This window comes from Quercus lobata, chromosome 8 (assembly GCF_001633185.2).
Source record: "Quercus lobata isolate SW786 chromosome 8, ValleyOak3.0 Primary Assembly, whole genome shotgun sequence".
Lineage (NCBI taxonomy): Eukaryota > Viridiplantae > Streptophyta > Magnoliopsida > Fagales > Fagaceae > Quercus > Quercus lobata.
Window position 1 is genome coordinate 15,382,454 of NC_044911.1, and position 15,915 is coordinate 15,398,368.

A 15,915-nucleotide genomic window follows, 5' to 3' on the forward strand; every position below is an offset into this window, starting at 1 on the left:
ATAGAATTTTCCCTAGCTTATCATATTCCTTGTAGAAGCTGCTGCATCTTGCACCAAGGGTTTTGTAACCAATGAGTTTCTTGATCTTTATTGTTGGATGAATTGAAGAACTTTGCAGCCGACATCTTTCTCAAGTTGGTGTGTTAGTCACGTACTTGGATCCGTGCACCAATTGGTTAGTCACGTACTGAGAGTCGTGCATTGAAAGGAAAGATTGTCACTACATTACAAGTCCAATTGGGTATTGGGGTAAGGATTCAATTGTAAGTTGGTATTAGGTATTAGGATTCCTTTTACTTGTAATTGCTTGTATTAATAATAGTAGATTCTCAGGAGTGGTGACCTTAAATTCACTCGGTGGGGTTTTGTCTCGGTGGTTTTCCCTATACATAAACAAATCACCTATGTCAAATTTATTTTCCACTGCATTTAACTTAATTGGTGATTTGTTTGTGCTACCATACTTATTGTATGTAATTGAATCTAATTAATTTCACTTGGCTAAATTAATTGATTAAGTTACCAAAGGGGTCAATACATTCTTAGCCTATCAATAATAATAATAATAATAATAATAATAATAATAATTAGTATTATTATTATTCAATAATTACAATGGAAAAGGAGGATTTGAACCTTGAATGCCTTTGTTGAACACTTCATGAGGTGCTAGTTGAGGTGCAAAGAGAGGGTTTAGGGCTTTTTTATTTCTCGCACCTTCTATATATAGTCTTTTATATATATATATTTTTAAAATAGATTCATTTTGGCACTAATTCCCTAAGAGCAATGATTAAGGTGCATTAAATGTTATATATATTTCAAAAAGTTAAGTTAAATAGTACACATATATATCCGAAAAATACACACATAAACAGTGAATTTGTGATTGCAAACTATTGAATCATTAACAAGTGTATTTTGTTCTTTGAATAGTGTGCATTACAATTCATAATTGAGCATTTATTAATTTTAAATTTGTGCCCTTAGAACACTTGTTAACAAGACCCTTAATTTGGAACCTTCAAATAAGACAAATATCACATACTTGGGGGAATACAACTTATATAGTGAACAAATGAAGAATAACAATCATAGGATCGTTTAGTGGATGGAAGTACCAAGGTGCATCTGGTGGTATCATATATAAGATTATAGCTGCATTTAGGAGTGATCTTTCCTTCTTCATGCAATATAAGGCAATTGATATGATGTTTGACTATCGAGCCTCTAACAATGTAATAGTAACTTCATTGGTTGAGGATGATTGGTTCTTACTTGATACCAATGATTTTTTTCCTACAAAGAAACCAAGATCTTTGGGTTCTGGTAATGGACTTTCACTATGCAACATCATAACCACAGATGACATGTTAGGCCGATCCTCATGATGTTGTTGCAAACATAAGAAACTAATATGGAGGCAACGTTCAACCTCCAATAGGATGCAAGAGTCCTCTGAGCAAGTATCAATCAATTTCAAAGGCATCTTTTCTTTCCATAATTTCCATGCCTGAAACATTTCAAAATTTACCATCATTATTTGTAACATTATATGAAAAGTAGAGAGTCAAATCTTTTGTGAACTCACTTGTCCAACAAGGTTTAGACTATGATCTTGATGGAAAGACCCTCGATTTTTCTTTCCACTTAATATCTCCAACAACAATATTCCAAAACTAAAGACATCAGATTTTACTGAAAATAAGCCATCAATTGCATATTCGGGTGCCATATACCCACTGCAAAACATCATTAAGAATAAAACTTTTTTATTGGAAAAACAAAGTGTCAATAATAGAACATGTAAAGAATACTTACTATGTTCCAACCACTCTATTTGTATTTCCTTCAGTTTGATCTCCACCAAAGATTCTTGCCATGCCGAAGTCAGAAATTTTTGGGTTCATCTTACTATCTAGTAAAATATTACTTGCTTTGAGATCTCTATGTATAATCCTCAAACTAGAATCTTCATGAAGATAGAGAAGCCCCCGAGCAATCCCACAAATAATGTCGAAGCGCATAGACCAACCTAAAACATTAGCTCTCCTTTGATCTGGATGTTTCTCATTTATATTAATACTAGTCCAACTTGAACAATAAAAAAAGAATTTGAAATTTATTTAAATAAAAAAAATTTCATGAGGCTTGGGAAAAATTCAAACCAAAAATGAAGAAGTCCAAGCTTCTGTTGGGCATATATTCATAAATTAGCATTTTCTCCTCTCCTTCAATGCAATAGCCCAAAAGCCTAACAAGATTTCGGTGTTGCAATTTGGCAATCAATAAAACCTCATTTTTAAACTCACTCAATCCTTGACTAGAACTCCGTGAAAGCCTTTTTACAGCAATTTCTTTTTTGTTTGTTAGTGTGCCCTAAAAATTCACATTTGTTAATAGATTATATTAATATTGAATATGATAATCACTACTTCTTTTAGGTCTCTTTAAAAGAATTTTATAGTGTTACCTTATATACAGGTCCAAAGCCACCCTCACCGAGCTTGTTATTGCTTGAAAAGTTGTTAGTCGCATCAATTATGGTAGCCAGGCTAAAGAATGGGAGCTCTAAGTCTTCACTTTGGCCTTCGATGTGTTGGTCTATCATCTCATTGTTCATCATTTTCTCTGCTGAGAGTAAGGTTGGTTCACATTATACATAAGAAATTAAAACATTGCATTTCTAACTGAACAAAACAAAGCAACGAGGTCCTTGATCATAAATAAGACACAACAAAGCCTCATAACCAAGTGAGAAAAACTCTCTCACCAAAAACATATACCAATCCGCAAATACAAATTACCATAGAGATGTCTCATCTTCTTATTAATTGTGGCACTCTTCAACTAATTCAAAGTCTCTTGACATGTTGGGTACCCTTGGGCCAAAGCCACATAACTCTTTGTTGTATTGTCCATTTATAAGGCTCTATTACTTATTTCTTACTTATTGCTTAGTAGACAAGGTATACATTACTCAATGCATAAGAAAAAAAATTTCTGAGTAGATAAGTGGGGGCATGAGTGGGGGTAGCATTACGTGTTGGCCAAGGGGTTGATTTTTTGACTCCCCTAAAATAAATATTTGAACACCCTGAACATAAATTTTATTTAAATCTAGTTAAAATAAACTTGAATATAATCATTTTAATGCTATTTTCACAATAATTTCACAATAAAGGGTAAGTGACAAGTTGTAACTAGTTTTAATTTTGACTCACAATTGACATCACTTTTTTACCTTTTTTTTTCCCTAATATATCACTTTTTTTTTTACCTAACTTTAACAACTTGTCACCTATATTTTGTTGTGAAATTTTTGTGCAAGTGTTGTGTCAACAGCACTACTCTTAAAATATTTAATTTTATAATAAAGAAAAAAATGTTTCAAATTTTTGCTCATTTGTTAAAAATAAATAAATGAATAAACCTTCTATCTAGGACTCTAGCTTACTTTTCCGTTGAATACAAAATGAAGTTGTTTTTCCTTGCACTTTTCTTTTTCATTAGCAAAAAATTACACTATCGTTCCAACCAACTGATCTATATTTATATCTGTGATTTCTTTCTTCATTCTCTATTTCTCTCTTTCTCCAATCTATGTCTTCTTAGTCTTTATCTTTGTTTGATCAAGTAGTTTTCTTAGCTTTTATCTCTGTTTGCTCCAATTCTAAGAGACTGACCATGTGTATGGTTAAAAAACCGTACACTTCAAAAGCAAAAATTTATATCAGTTTTTTATTTTTTTCTTAGTTCACATTTACTCCTAGTCCCACTCCTAGGTTTGTTATTATTCTTCATTATCATATGTTTTTATTTAATTAATATTACATATAAGTATAATAAGTTATTATGCATTCAATGGTTGTTGTCTTACTGATCTTTAAACTATTAGTAAATTTTTTAGACTATTACATGATATAGTTGTATTGTGTACTGAATTTTATTTATTTTAGATTATTGTATATAATATGGAAGTTGCATATACAATATATATATATATATATATATATCATTCTATTTTTTTAATCGCTCTTATGACAAATTCCTAACTCTACCACTACTGACCCTCCTAAAAAAAAAAAAATCCTAAAACCGTCACTGTAGATAAGGAATATTTTTCTTGGTATTCCATGGAAAATAAGGAATAGACATACTAGTATTCCATGGATTATTTATTTATTTATTTATTAAGTTTTTAAGTTTTCACTTTTAAATTTTTGTTTATTCGAAAGTTGAGATTAAAAGTTATTTTTTAACCTCTCAATTTTTAAAACTGGTTAAAAAAAAAAAAAAAAAAATTACAACCAAAAAAAAAAAAAAAAGAGCAAATACTTTTGAGAACCTCACAAATACGGATACCCCTTGCAATACGGCTAAACCAGAAGATTGGTTATGGGGCACAAACCAAACGTATGCAAGGGGCACTTGTTTTCATAATAATAAAATAATTAATCACTTACCAGACACGTGTCACGGAGGAATCCTTATGAAGTGTACAGTTATTGAAGTGAAGAGCGGACGGAACATGTCTGAAATTGAAACTACATGGCAGCCATAATGGTTGACCGAGCATCTACGAGTCAACATAAATTTAAATAAAAGTGAACTAATGATCCGTTTAGATTGAAGGAAGGGAGGGAGGGAGAGTAGAGTAGAGTAGAGTAGATTTAGCACAAAATTAGCTTATTTTTAACCTACTTTACTCTACTCTACTACACTCTCCTCCATTCTCCATCCTTCCTCCCTCTATTCAAATAGACCATGAAGTCCAGTTGGGTAATTGTCCACCAAACAAAAAAAAAAGAGTAATTGTCCAGAAATTCAATGAATGAGTAACAACATAACGACATAGGTTTCCTAGAAAATCGAGTCAAGTATGACCCATAAGTCTTATTATATTTTTTGATACTATTCTTGAGTCTCACTATACTATTTTAGTTAATTTTTATCTTTTTGTATAGTACTTTTAGTAAAAAGTTTTCAATTTCAACAAAATAAATAAATCACAAACAGACTATTAATGGATTGATGCTCTAAAAGCATTAATTTATAATATATTTTCAAAAAAATTTTAAAAAAATGAAAATTGTAATTAAATTTTTTTATGGTATTTTATATTTTTCACAAAAATAATTTCAAAACTTTGTTAAAATAATTTACTAACAATTACCTAAAGGGGTACAAATGATTCATGTTTGCACAAAACAATTATGTACAGTTTCTTCCATACAATGGTTTTTTATTTAGATGAGATGAAATGGCAATACATCACAGCTTTTCTTGTTCATCTTCTTATTAACTATCTGCTCTGCACGTTAATTTCAAGAAGTTCAATTAAACAATCTTGCAATATCTTTTTCTAAGTGGGTCAGCGAAAGTGATATTACCTCTAAAATGTGTCCTCTTGCAAATGCAGTAGGGTCTCAAGAGAATTCCAAAAACTACGGCAAGTGCCATGGAAACCACCGAGATCACTATCACCTTCATCTTTCTCTTGTGTTTCAACTCTTCATGGTTGACTTGGCAATAGAAGAGCAAAAATATCTTAGATGCAACTATTGGAACAGACCTTAATCCAATTAAACAGATGTAAACAAATATTTAGGCCCATACGAGTATGGAAGTAAGGAACAAATATTATGGCCTAATCAAAATATATACGAATTGAAGAGCAACAAAGATTATAGGCCCATACCTTGCTCTGCAGGCATTCGAATATATACATCTTGCCCATTAGCATTCTGCCCGGTAGCTGAAATCAGTCGAATATCAATTAAATCCCCATACCAGATAGCGCAGCCACTTCCCCCATTTCTAATATCTGAGTTTGTATAAGCCATACAGGAACAGTTGTTCAAACATTTGTCTTTGCATTCGATAAGATTCATACTTTCATTCAACCAAGAATACGTGGTATCTGGCATTTTGTACCCGACCAATTTAACAAACCCAATTTTATCTTTATCCTCGCAGCTCAATTGCATACTTCGTACACATCCCTTAGACCACTCTTCTGGGTTCCATGTTTCTAACGACTTACGCTTGAATCCTTGTACACATTGACAGATGGGTGAGTCACCAATGATACAATTGCCATAAGCACCACATAAATTATATCTGTCACATGTGTCTTTTGGCAAAGTTAAGTACAGGCTCCATATTTTTTTTGCTTCAACCCACACGTAGCGCTCATACAAGTTGAGAGTTGAGTTCAAAACTACTCTTGAGATTACAGACTTTTTAATATTGTGGAATATGAAGTATACCTCATCCTTGTTGGAGGTAAAATTGAAGTTGTAAACCTGGTTTTCCTTTAAGTCTGGTATACCAGTGAAACCAATGCCATTCCATGGGCCTGTCCGGAAGTAAATCTCCGAGCCTTTCTTCATGACTATCTCAGGGCAGTTATGAAGTTCAATCCCCCAACTCAGTTCACCTGGAGATGGATCATCTGGACTCTTCCATGCAGTTAGGCGCCGTTCCAGACCAGTCCTTAAGTCCCATCCAAGCTTCATCCCTGAAAGCCAAGTATCAGAAGGATAATCAAAGCTTTGCCACAAATAGTTTTCTGGGTTTTCTTCATTCTCATCTCTTAATACTAGATTTCCAGAATCTAAAAGCTCTACTATCGGATTCCTGGCTTCTTTTGTTGAATTCACCGACCAAGCAACTGTCCTATTCTTGCTGAGAAGAACAAGACTACCTTCACTGTTTGCCATCAACACTCCAGACAAGTCTGTGATTGGATTGCGCCGGTTTGCTACCCAAACAACCGTTTTAACTGGGATATTGTTGTACCAAATTCCCAAGTAACGGTTAGTGGCGTTACCTGGACTGAAGAAGCCCAAAACAAAGCTTCCATCTTTAGAGACCAATGTTGTGCCGTCACTAAGGGATTGGTTTTGAGTAATGCTGTAACCAGCATCCGACAATACAAAGTAGAAAAATAGCAAACTGGAATTCAAAATTACAAAAGCAAAGATGTCCATTGCTCTCTTTTCTTAGAGCTCTTAACCAACTTGTTAAATTTAGACCCCCATTAAAATGTGTAAAGACTAGAATATCAATGGTCATGCATTGACTCAAACACGTTGTTCTGTCTAGCATTGGCAACACTTTAAAACGGTATAAAATTTAGAATTTTCGAAGAATCCACTGGTATTTTAGAAAATTCTATATTTTGTTATCAGAAAAATTTGCTGTATGGTTATTTTCTTTTGCAGATGTCACATTTTTGGTAGTTTGTCGTGGTCCAATATCTCCTAGTGTGAAAGGTCGAGAAACGAATGGAAAGGTGAGGAAAACAAGGGCAGCTTGATAAGAAATTTCTAGTAATGTTGTTTAAGTATTGTGGAAATATGTGTGAGTGAAAAAATGTTATGAAAATACATGTTATGGTGTTTAAACAACTAAAATTATTGTTTAAACAATTGTACTAAACAGGCCCCAAATCTTTTACATCGATTACAATTTTGAATGTTGTTATTTTATAAAGATAATAAAAAATATATATGAAAAATTGTGATTGGTGATGTAAAGTGGAAAAAAAAAAGTACAGGGAATATGTATTTTTCAAAAAAAAAATGCATTTTTTAGAATGTATTATATATAGTAGAATGTATTATTTATTTTTTTTATATAGAAAATTACATTTAATAGGATGCTGAAACTTTTTACTAAAAAATAATTATGCTGAATGAAATTTTGTATTCGATTAGAAAAGGTGTAGAATGCATTTTTGGTACGTTTTTCTATTTTTTATTTAGATGACTATAAAAACCAAAAATATAATTGTTTCATACATAGAAATTAATTGAGAACCATTAGAGTTTTTATCCATTACATAAAATTCTAAAAATAAAAATTTCAATTGAAAAATAATTGAAAATTTTCAATACAAAACAAGTTACATTAGTTTATTTTTAATTAGATAGTTTTGTACATAAAAAACTTTTCAATTCAATATGCTATATAAACAATTTCTACATAAATTTTTTCTCTTCATAAATATATATTTTTTTAAGTGTCCCATTTCTTAAAGCATTGGTAGCAAATTACCTAAAATAAGATAAGTGGTGAATATGAGTAACCAAAATAAACAAATAAAAACACCTAAAAACCTTTGCATCAGCTTACCCATTTCACTCCAAAGATGAGTTTTATGAACCTTGGCTCCCTATCTTTATGGAACACTATTCATTCCCTAAACTCATTGTTTATATATTGTTTTTATGTCTTAATTAGTAACTGTCATAAAATAAACTCATTATTTATTGCTTTTGTGTCTTGGTAATTGTGATAAAATAAAGTGAATATGTTGAAAAATGAGGAATAATAAAAAGCTAATGAATAAATAATATTTAAATAAAATAGGATTTGGAATAATAAATCTGATGGGATGAAAAGAAAATGATTAGCTAAAACAGGAAAAATATGTTCTTATCTTCAAGTAGAGAGAAAAATGTAGGGATGTCCCTACCAATGTTCTTATATTTTTTTAATTTTTGAAAAGTATTACGTCTAGAACATTTTCACAACAAATCTTAGACGATAAAATTTTACTGATTCTAATTTAAACTCACTATTGAAATTATTCTTTTACCTGTTTTTAATAACCCCTCATATAAAATTTGTTATGAAAATATATTGTTAGTATATTATTTTCTTAATTTTTTTTCTTACTTATTTCTGACCATTGATTCGAACCAACCCGCACTCACCTTTCTCTCTCTCTCTTTTACTTGTTCTCCCCACCACATGCGTCAACACCCCAACCCAAACCCTACGCCGAATTTCTTTTGTCTTTCAACTCTGACGACCTTTCCCTTTCTTCTTATTTATTTATTTATTTTATTATTATTTTCTTTTTTCTTGTTTCTTGTTAGGGGTGTCAATGTTCGACCCAACCCGAGAACACGACACGAACCCGACACGGGTTTTTTCGGGTTAGGGTTGGGCCTTAATGAGTTTGGGTCATAAACGGGTCGACCCGAAAGTGACACGAAAAAAAATGTGTCATAAGCAGGTCAACCCGTGTAACCCGCAATAGACACGTTTGACACGCCAATTTATTTGTGTCAACCCGAAATGACCTACTTAACACAATCCGTCTAACTCGTATAACAAATAAATTTTTATTTTATTTTAAATTTGTCAAATATCTTTTATATCCAACATATATTTTAAATTTAAAAAGGAAAGTGAGTAATTACAAAAATTTACAGAAGATATAATTGGAAATTGAAACTTTACAAACCCTAGAACTAGTAATACCTTTTTTTTTCTTTTTTCTTTTTTTTTTCTTTTTTGCATAGAACTTGCACAAATGAAATTGGATGAGCTTGTAGAAGATGTTATGAATTTGGACATCAACAAAGAATCTATGGATGATAATCGTGGTCATATTCACGATTAGTTTACTGTTTGCTCAAATTTTTTCAATATTAATACTTAGCATTTGGCGAATTCCAAGGATATCATATTTTTGTTCTAAACCCCCATTCACCTTTCTCTCTCTCTCTTTTACTTGTTCTCCCCACCACATGCGTCAACACCCCAACCCAAACCCTACGCCGAATTTCTTTTGTCTTTCAACTCCGACGACCTTTCCCTTTCTTCTTATTTATTTATTTATTATATTATTATTTTCTTTTTTCTTGTTTCTTGTCTCAGAAGAGTCAGAACAATCAATAACAAGGCTACAGTCGTTCTGAGTACAAGCCTACAGCTACAGTCGTTTTAGCTTTATTTGCTCACATGTCAGTCACGTAATGCAATTAGTGTTGTAATTAGTTTTGCACACGTGTCATTATTTAATTAGTTGTAACTAGAATTAGTTAGTTAGATTTCATTCTGTTAGGCTTGTTAGTTAGTTTGTTGAGTTTGTTACATTTTCCCGCCAAGTCCTTAGGCTCCGTATCTGTGTTTATAAACAGAGCAGCACTTGTAATTATTTAGATCTTTTTTCTAATTTCTCTTTTGAGATTGTGAATTTCACTCTCAAAATTCTTTTTCATCTTCCTAATTTTCCTTTGAATTCTTCTTCAAGAATAGTTTTCCTTGAATTCTTGTTTAGGAATTAGCTTTCCTTTATTTCCAAGGCTGAAGTTTCAGCAACTTCTGATTCTATTACTGCTCCTACAACAACAAACAGTAGAAGATTCCTCCAATTCTTGTTAGCCAATTACTCATTGTCAAAAACTATCAAACTTGGCCTCGCTCAATGATCATGGCTCTCACGCCAAGACTAAAATTGGTTTTGTCAATGGCACAATATATATACCAATGAATACTGTCCAATTTTCAGTCGTTGGATAAGATGTGACACAATGGTGCTCTCGTGGATTCTCAATTCTATTTCTACAGACGTAGTTTCCAGTGTGATTATTTACATGTAGACAACTCGAGATGAATGGCTGGATCTTCAAGAGAGGTTTGCACAATGGAATGCACCTTGAATCTTTCAGATTTAGAAGGCAATCTCATTTCTTGCTCAAGATTAGTCCATTTTGAGTGCTTACTTTACTAGGCTTAAAAGACTTTGGAATGAGTTATCTAATTACAAGGCCTGGTTTGATTACCGTAATCAAGAATATGTTATGTATTTTTCAGTATTGTTTTCAAAGCAATTTAGACTACTTTTGAGTTGTGATTACTTTCGAACTATCAAGATAACTTCAATTAACCTCTGTTAATATATCAAGATCATCATTAAGATTGAGAACTAAAGGTTATTAACCGGTACAAAATAAGGTGTTTATAGATGATTCTAGCTATGTCCATTTTAAAATCCTGGATGTCTACTTACCAATGAAACAATTTTCACATAGAAATTCATTATAGTGGGAAAGATAGGGAAAAAAATCATCAAATTCTTATATTTGAGCATATTAAAAGTTAGTTGTCTCTGAGCAACTTTTGACCCAAACTCAAACCTGTATAATATTGTAGAAGCCATTATAAGCCTTTAAAGTTCAAATAAGACTGGTGTCACATACATAGAGAATACAAGTGTGTATAATTTACAAAATGTATAGATGTAAAATATCAATCAAAAGATATTTTATACAATGTAATTGATATAATGCTTGACTATCGAGCCTCAAACAAGGTAATAGTAATTCCATTGACTAAGGATGACTGGTTCTTGCTTGATGAAGGTGAATTTTTTCCTAGAAAGAAACCCGACTCTTTGGGTTTAGGTAATGAACCCTCACTGTGCAACATCATAACCACAAATGACATATTTGTCGGATCATCATGATGTTGTTGCAAACATAAGAAACTAATATGGAGGTAACATGCAATCTTCGATAGGATGTCAGAGTCCTGTAAGCAAGTGTCAATCAGTTCTAAAGGCCTACCTTCTTTCCATAATTTCCATGCCTAAAATATTTAAAAAAAATTTATCATTATTTGTACCATTGTATGTAAGATAGAAGATGAAATTTGTTGAGAACTCACATGTCCAACAAGGTTTAGACTATGATTTGGATGGAACAAGCCTCGATTTTTCTTTCCATTTACTATCTCCAACAACAATATTCTAAAACTAAAAACATTAGATTTTACTGAAAATATGCCATCAATGATGTATTCAGGTGCCATATAACCATTGCAAAAACATCATTAAGTATGAAAATATTTGATTAAAAAAAATTGTCAACAATAAAACATGTTGAGAATACGTACTATGTTCCAACCACTCTATTTGTGTTTCCTTCAGTCTGATCTCCACCAACAATTCTAGCCATACCGAAGTCAAAAAATTTTGGATTCATCTTACTATCAAGTTAAACATTGCTTGCTTTGAGGCCTCTATGTATAATCCTCAATCTAGAATCTTCGTGAAGATAGAGAAGCCCTCGCACAATCCCACAAATAAAGTTGAAGTGCATAGACCAACCCAAAACTTTAGCTCTTGTTTGATCTAAAAAGTTTCTCATTTATGTTAATACTAAGTTCAACTTGAATAATGAAACAAAAAATTGGTATTTCTTCAAATAACAATGAAAAATTTCATGAAGTTTGGTAAAATTTATTTGTTTTAGAGAAGTTTAAACCAAAAATGAAGGAATCCAAGCTTCCATTGAGCATGTATTCATAGATTAGCATTCTCTCATCTCCTTCAATGCAATAGCCCAAAAGCCTAACAAGATTTCGATGTGGCAATTTGGTGATTACTATAACTTCATTTTTAAACTCATTCAATCCTTGTCCAGACCTCCGTGAAAACCTTTTCACAGCAATTTCTTTTCCATCTATTAGAGTACCTTGAAAATTCAAATATCCAAATAGCTTTTTTATTGAAGTTGAGTATGATGAGAATTGATTTTTTGTGATCTTTATAAAAGCACGCTGCAAAGTTACCTTATATACAAGTCCAAAGCCATCTTCACCAAGCTTGTTATTACTTGAAAAGTTGTTAGTGGCAATGGCTATGGTAGCTAAGGTGAAGAATGTGACCTCCACGTCTTCACTTTGGCCTTTAATGTTCTGGTCTATCATCACATTATTCTCCAATTTCTCTGCTGAGATCATGATGGGCTTCACATTATACACAAGAAATAATAATATGGAAAATGTTAAATTCGGTTGAGGTACCCACTGATTAATTATACAATAGAATTATTATTTGATTTCAAATCAACTGAATTAGGCGATCCAAAATGCCAATATCAATAACCAAAATACAATAAGTAACCAAGTCATAAAGCAAAATAAAATAAAGTAAAATTATAAACGCATAAGACACATAATATGATTCTGAAGTGAAAAACCTATGGAGAACTCTCTAAAGGAAAAGGGACTATATGTGTAACCTACTCCCACTAAGGCAATTAACTATAAAAGGATGTGTTTTACGGTCTTGAAAAAGTAAAAAATTGTATCTAGACTTTAAATTCCCAATAGGTAACTTACTACTACGACTCACAATAGCTTTAAAACTTTGAGCTGCTTCCTATATGGATTCCTTCGATTCCTCCATGAATGGCAAGTCTGTGAATTAACTAGATCCTATGGTGCACTCCAAGGTACCTCCTTGAATATTTGATCTACAGTCACCTCACTAGAAGAAAGGCTCTGTGGTTTCGAACTTTACTTCACAAGATTTTATAAAACTGATAGGATTCTCTCAAGAAAGCTCATAGATGAGGGAGGGCTAGTCGGGGCCTTGCTTAATGGGATCTATATTTACTAGCTTGAGTCAACTTGGTGCCCTTGCTCGAGGCCAAAACAATAGTTTAGCCTTGTTTGAAAATGATTATGCAAATTTTATTGCTCACCATGATTTTTCTTTAGATCGAATGGCTAACCATCACAGCTTTTCTTGTTCAACATCTTACTAGTTGCTTTGTTTGTTTCTAGAAGTTCAATCAAACAATCTTTCAATATCTTTTCCAAAGTGGTTCAGAGAAAGAAATATTACCTCTGAAGTTTGTCCTTTTGCAAATGCAGTAGGTAATCAAGAGCACCCCAAAAACTACGGCAATTGCAACAACAACTATCACTATCACCTTCATCTTTTTCTTGTCTTTCACTTCTTTAGGATTGACTTTGCAATAGAAAAGCAAAAATATTTTAGTAATGCAACAAAATAGATGGAAACAGCAAAGATTATAGCTTTATTGGCAAGTAAAAATATGAATTAAAGAGCAACAAAGACCATAGGCCTATCACCTTGCTCTGAAGCAGGCATTTGAATATATACATCCTGCATATAAGCATCCTGCCCATTAGCTGCAACCCGTCTAATATCAATTAGATCTCCAAACCACATGGTGCGACCCACTTCCTCCATTTTTAACATCTGAGTTTGCATAAGCCGTACAGGAACAGTTGTCGAAACATTTGACTCTGCACTCATTAAGATTCATACTTCCGTTCACCCAGGAATACGTGGTATCTGGCATTTTGAGCCCAACAAATTTAACAAACCCAATTTTATCTTTATCCTGGCAGCTCAGTTGGGTAATACGTACACATCCCTTAAACCACTCATCTGGGTTCCATGTATCTGGTGACTTATGCAGTTATGCTTGAATCCTTCTACACATTGACAGATAGGTGACTCACCAATGATACAATTTCCATAAGGACCACATAAATTATAGGTGTCACATTTGTCTTTTGGTGTAGAAATGTATGTGATCCATTTTTTATCTAATTCGACCCATATGTCACGCTCATATGAGGATGCATTTTCGTTCAAAACTCCCCTTGAGATTACAGAATTTTTAATTAGGTGGAATATGAAGTATACCTCATTGCTGTTGATGACAAAATCGTAGGTGTAAACCGGATTGTCCTTTAAGTCTGGTACACCCCTGAAACCAAGGCCATTCCATGGTCCGGTCTGTAAGAACTTCTTGGTGCCTTTCTTTATGACTGTTTCAGTGTAATTATGAAGTTCAACCCCCCAACTCAGTTCTCCAGGAGACATGCGCCGTTCCAGACCAGTCTTTAAGTCCCATCCAAGCTTCATTCCTGGTAGCCAAGTATCAGAAGGATAGTCAAAGCTTTGCCACAAATATTTTTCTGGGTTTTCTTCATTCTCTTCTCTTAATACTAGATTTTCTGAATCTAAAAGCTGGACTATTGGATTCCAGGCCTTTTTTGTTGAGTTTGCCGACCAAGCAACTTTTCTATTCTGGCTTAGAAAACAAGACTACCTAAACTGTTTACCATCAACATGCTAGACGAGTTGTTTATTGGATTGAGCCGGTTTGCTACCCAAACAGCTATTCTAACTGGGATATTGTTGTACCATATTCCCAAGTAACAGTTACCAGAATTACCAGGACTAAAGAACCCCAGGGCAAAGCTCATCTCTAGAGACCAGGGTCTTGCCCTCAGTGAGGGATGTGAAGGCACATGCTACATCACATGCTACTGATGCTATTATGGTTGAGGGTGCTGACACAATCGGTGATAAGGCTGCTGGTAAGCGACCTGTAGGATAGTTGACATAAGAGGTAAACTACAAGTAGCATAGTGTAGTTAAGGATGAGTCTGGTATTGTTTTATGTCCACATGTCAAGATCTGGTAGCATTGAATATGGGTTGGTTAGATTTGTTCCACACTCTATAGAGGTGGTTACAATTATATATATTGGATATTGTATCTGATTCAATCAATCAATGAGAACAAAATTTTCTTCCATCAAATCTCTCTCTCTCTCTCTCTCTCTCTCTCTCTCTCTCTCATTCTTCTCTGTTTTCCTTTATTTCTTTCTTCTTGCATTGCATTACTTTTCATGGTATCAGAGCCACCATTAATGGCTTCTGCTCCGAGCTCTAGTTCTTCAACAACTCCTACCACTACAACCACAAGTCCCCTGGTGAATCCATCGTTGCTATTGTTATCAAATATGTTGAGCATGATGACAGCGAAGCTAGATTTCACCAATTATATTGTGTGGAAGCATCAGATTGTTGTGAATCTTGAAGCTTATGTGATGATTGGTTTTCTTGAAGAATCATGTGTAGCTCCAAATCCTTTCTTGAAAGATAGTTTTGGAAATTTCACTAGAGAGTCAAATCTAGAATTTCTCAATTGGAAAAGTAGAGAGCAAGCCCTTTTTACTTTCATCAATTCTACTTTATCACCATAAGTCCTAGCCATCATCATCGTGGGTCAGAAATCTGCAAAAGGAGTCTGGAATGTGGTTGAAAAGAGGTTTGCTTCAATATCTTGTTCTCATGTTTTGAGTTCGAGGAATGAATTACTGAGTATTAAGAAAGGTCCTGAAAGCATGGATAATTTCTTTCAAAGAATTAAAGAAGCTAGGGATAGATTGAGTTTTGTTGCTATGTTTGTTGATGAAGAAGAGCTTATACACTTAGTTTTAGAAGCATTACCACATGAATATAGTGCATTCTATTTTGCAATTAGGACTCGTAATGATG

At 33.1% G+C, this 15,915-nt stretch overlaps 3 protein-coding genes across 4 annotated transcripts; all 3 read right to left on the reverse strand.

The window, feature by feature from the left end:
* Positions 1-1,041: 1,041 nt before the first annotated feature.
* Positions 1,042-6,912, reverse strand: LOC115955364 (G-type lectin S-receptor-like serine/threonine-protein kinase At4g27290). The gene is made up of 8 exons (XM_031073475.1): positions 6,836-6,912; positions 5,702-6,523; positions 5,394-5,525; positions 2,474-2,631; positions 2,169-2,379; positions 1,822-2,059; positions 1,592-1,742; positions 1,042-1,513 (listed from the first exon to the last, which is right to left on the reverse strand). The coding sequence occupies exons 2-8, from the start codon at positions 6,519-6,521 to the stop codon at positions 1,220-1,222; spliced, it is 2,004 nt and encodes a 667-aa protein (XP_030929335.1). The 5' UTR covers positions 6,522-6,523; positions 6,836-6,912; the 3' UTR covers positions 1,042-1,219.
* Positions 6,913-11,681: 4,769 nt separating this feature from the next.
* Positions 11,682-15,063, reverse strand: LOC115955365 (G-type lectin S-receptor-like serine/threonine-protein kinase SD1-1). Of its 2 annotated transcripts, none has more exons than XM_031073477.1 (4): positions 13,687-15,063; positions 13,436-13,561; positions 12,069-12,533; positions 11,682-11,935 (listed from the first exon to the last, which is right to left on the reverse strand). In XM_031073477.1, exons 1-4 carry the CDS (start codon positions 13,871-13,873, stop codon positions 11,799-11,801), a joined length of 915 nt encoding a protein of 304 aa, XP_030929337.1. In that variant the 5' UTR covers positions 13,874-15,063; the 3' UTR covers positions 11,682-11,798. The 2 variants fall into 2 exon arrangements, with proteins under 2 accessions (XP_030929337.1, XP_030929336.1); XM_031073476.1 differs by having other exon boundaries at positions 12,069-12,536.
* LOC115956468 (G-type lectin S-receptor-like serine/threonine-protein kinase At4g27290) lies at positions 13,970-14,835 on the reverse strand. Its single transcript, XM_031074837.1, has 2 exons — positions 14,679-14,835; positions 13,970-14,493 (listed from the first exon to the last, which is right to left on the reverse strand). The coding sequence occupies exons 1-2, from the start codon at positions 14,833-14,835 to the stop codon at positions 13,970-13,972; spliced, it is 681 nt and encodes a 226-aa protein (XP_030930697.1).
* Positions 15,064-15,915: the final 852 nt, after the last annotated feature.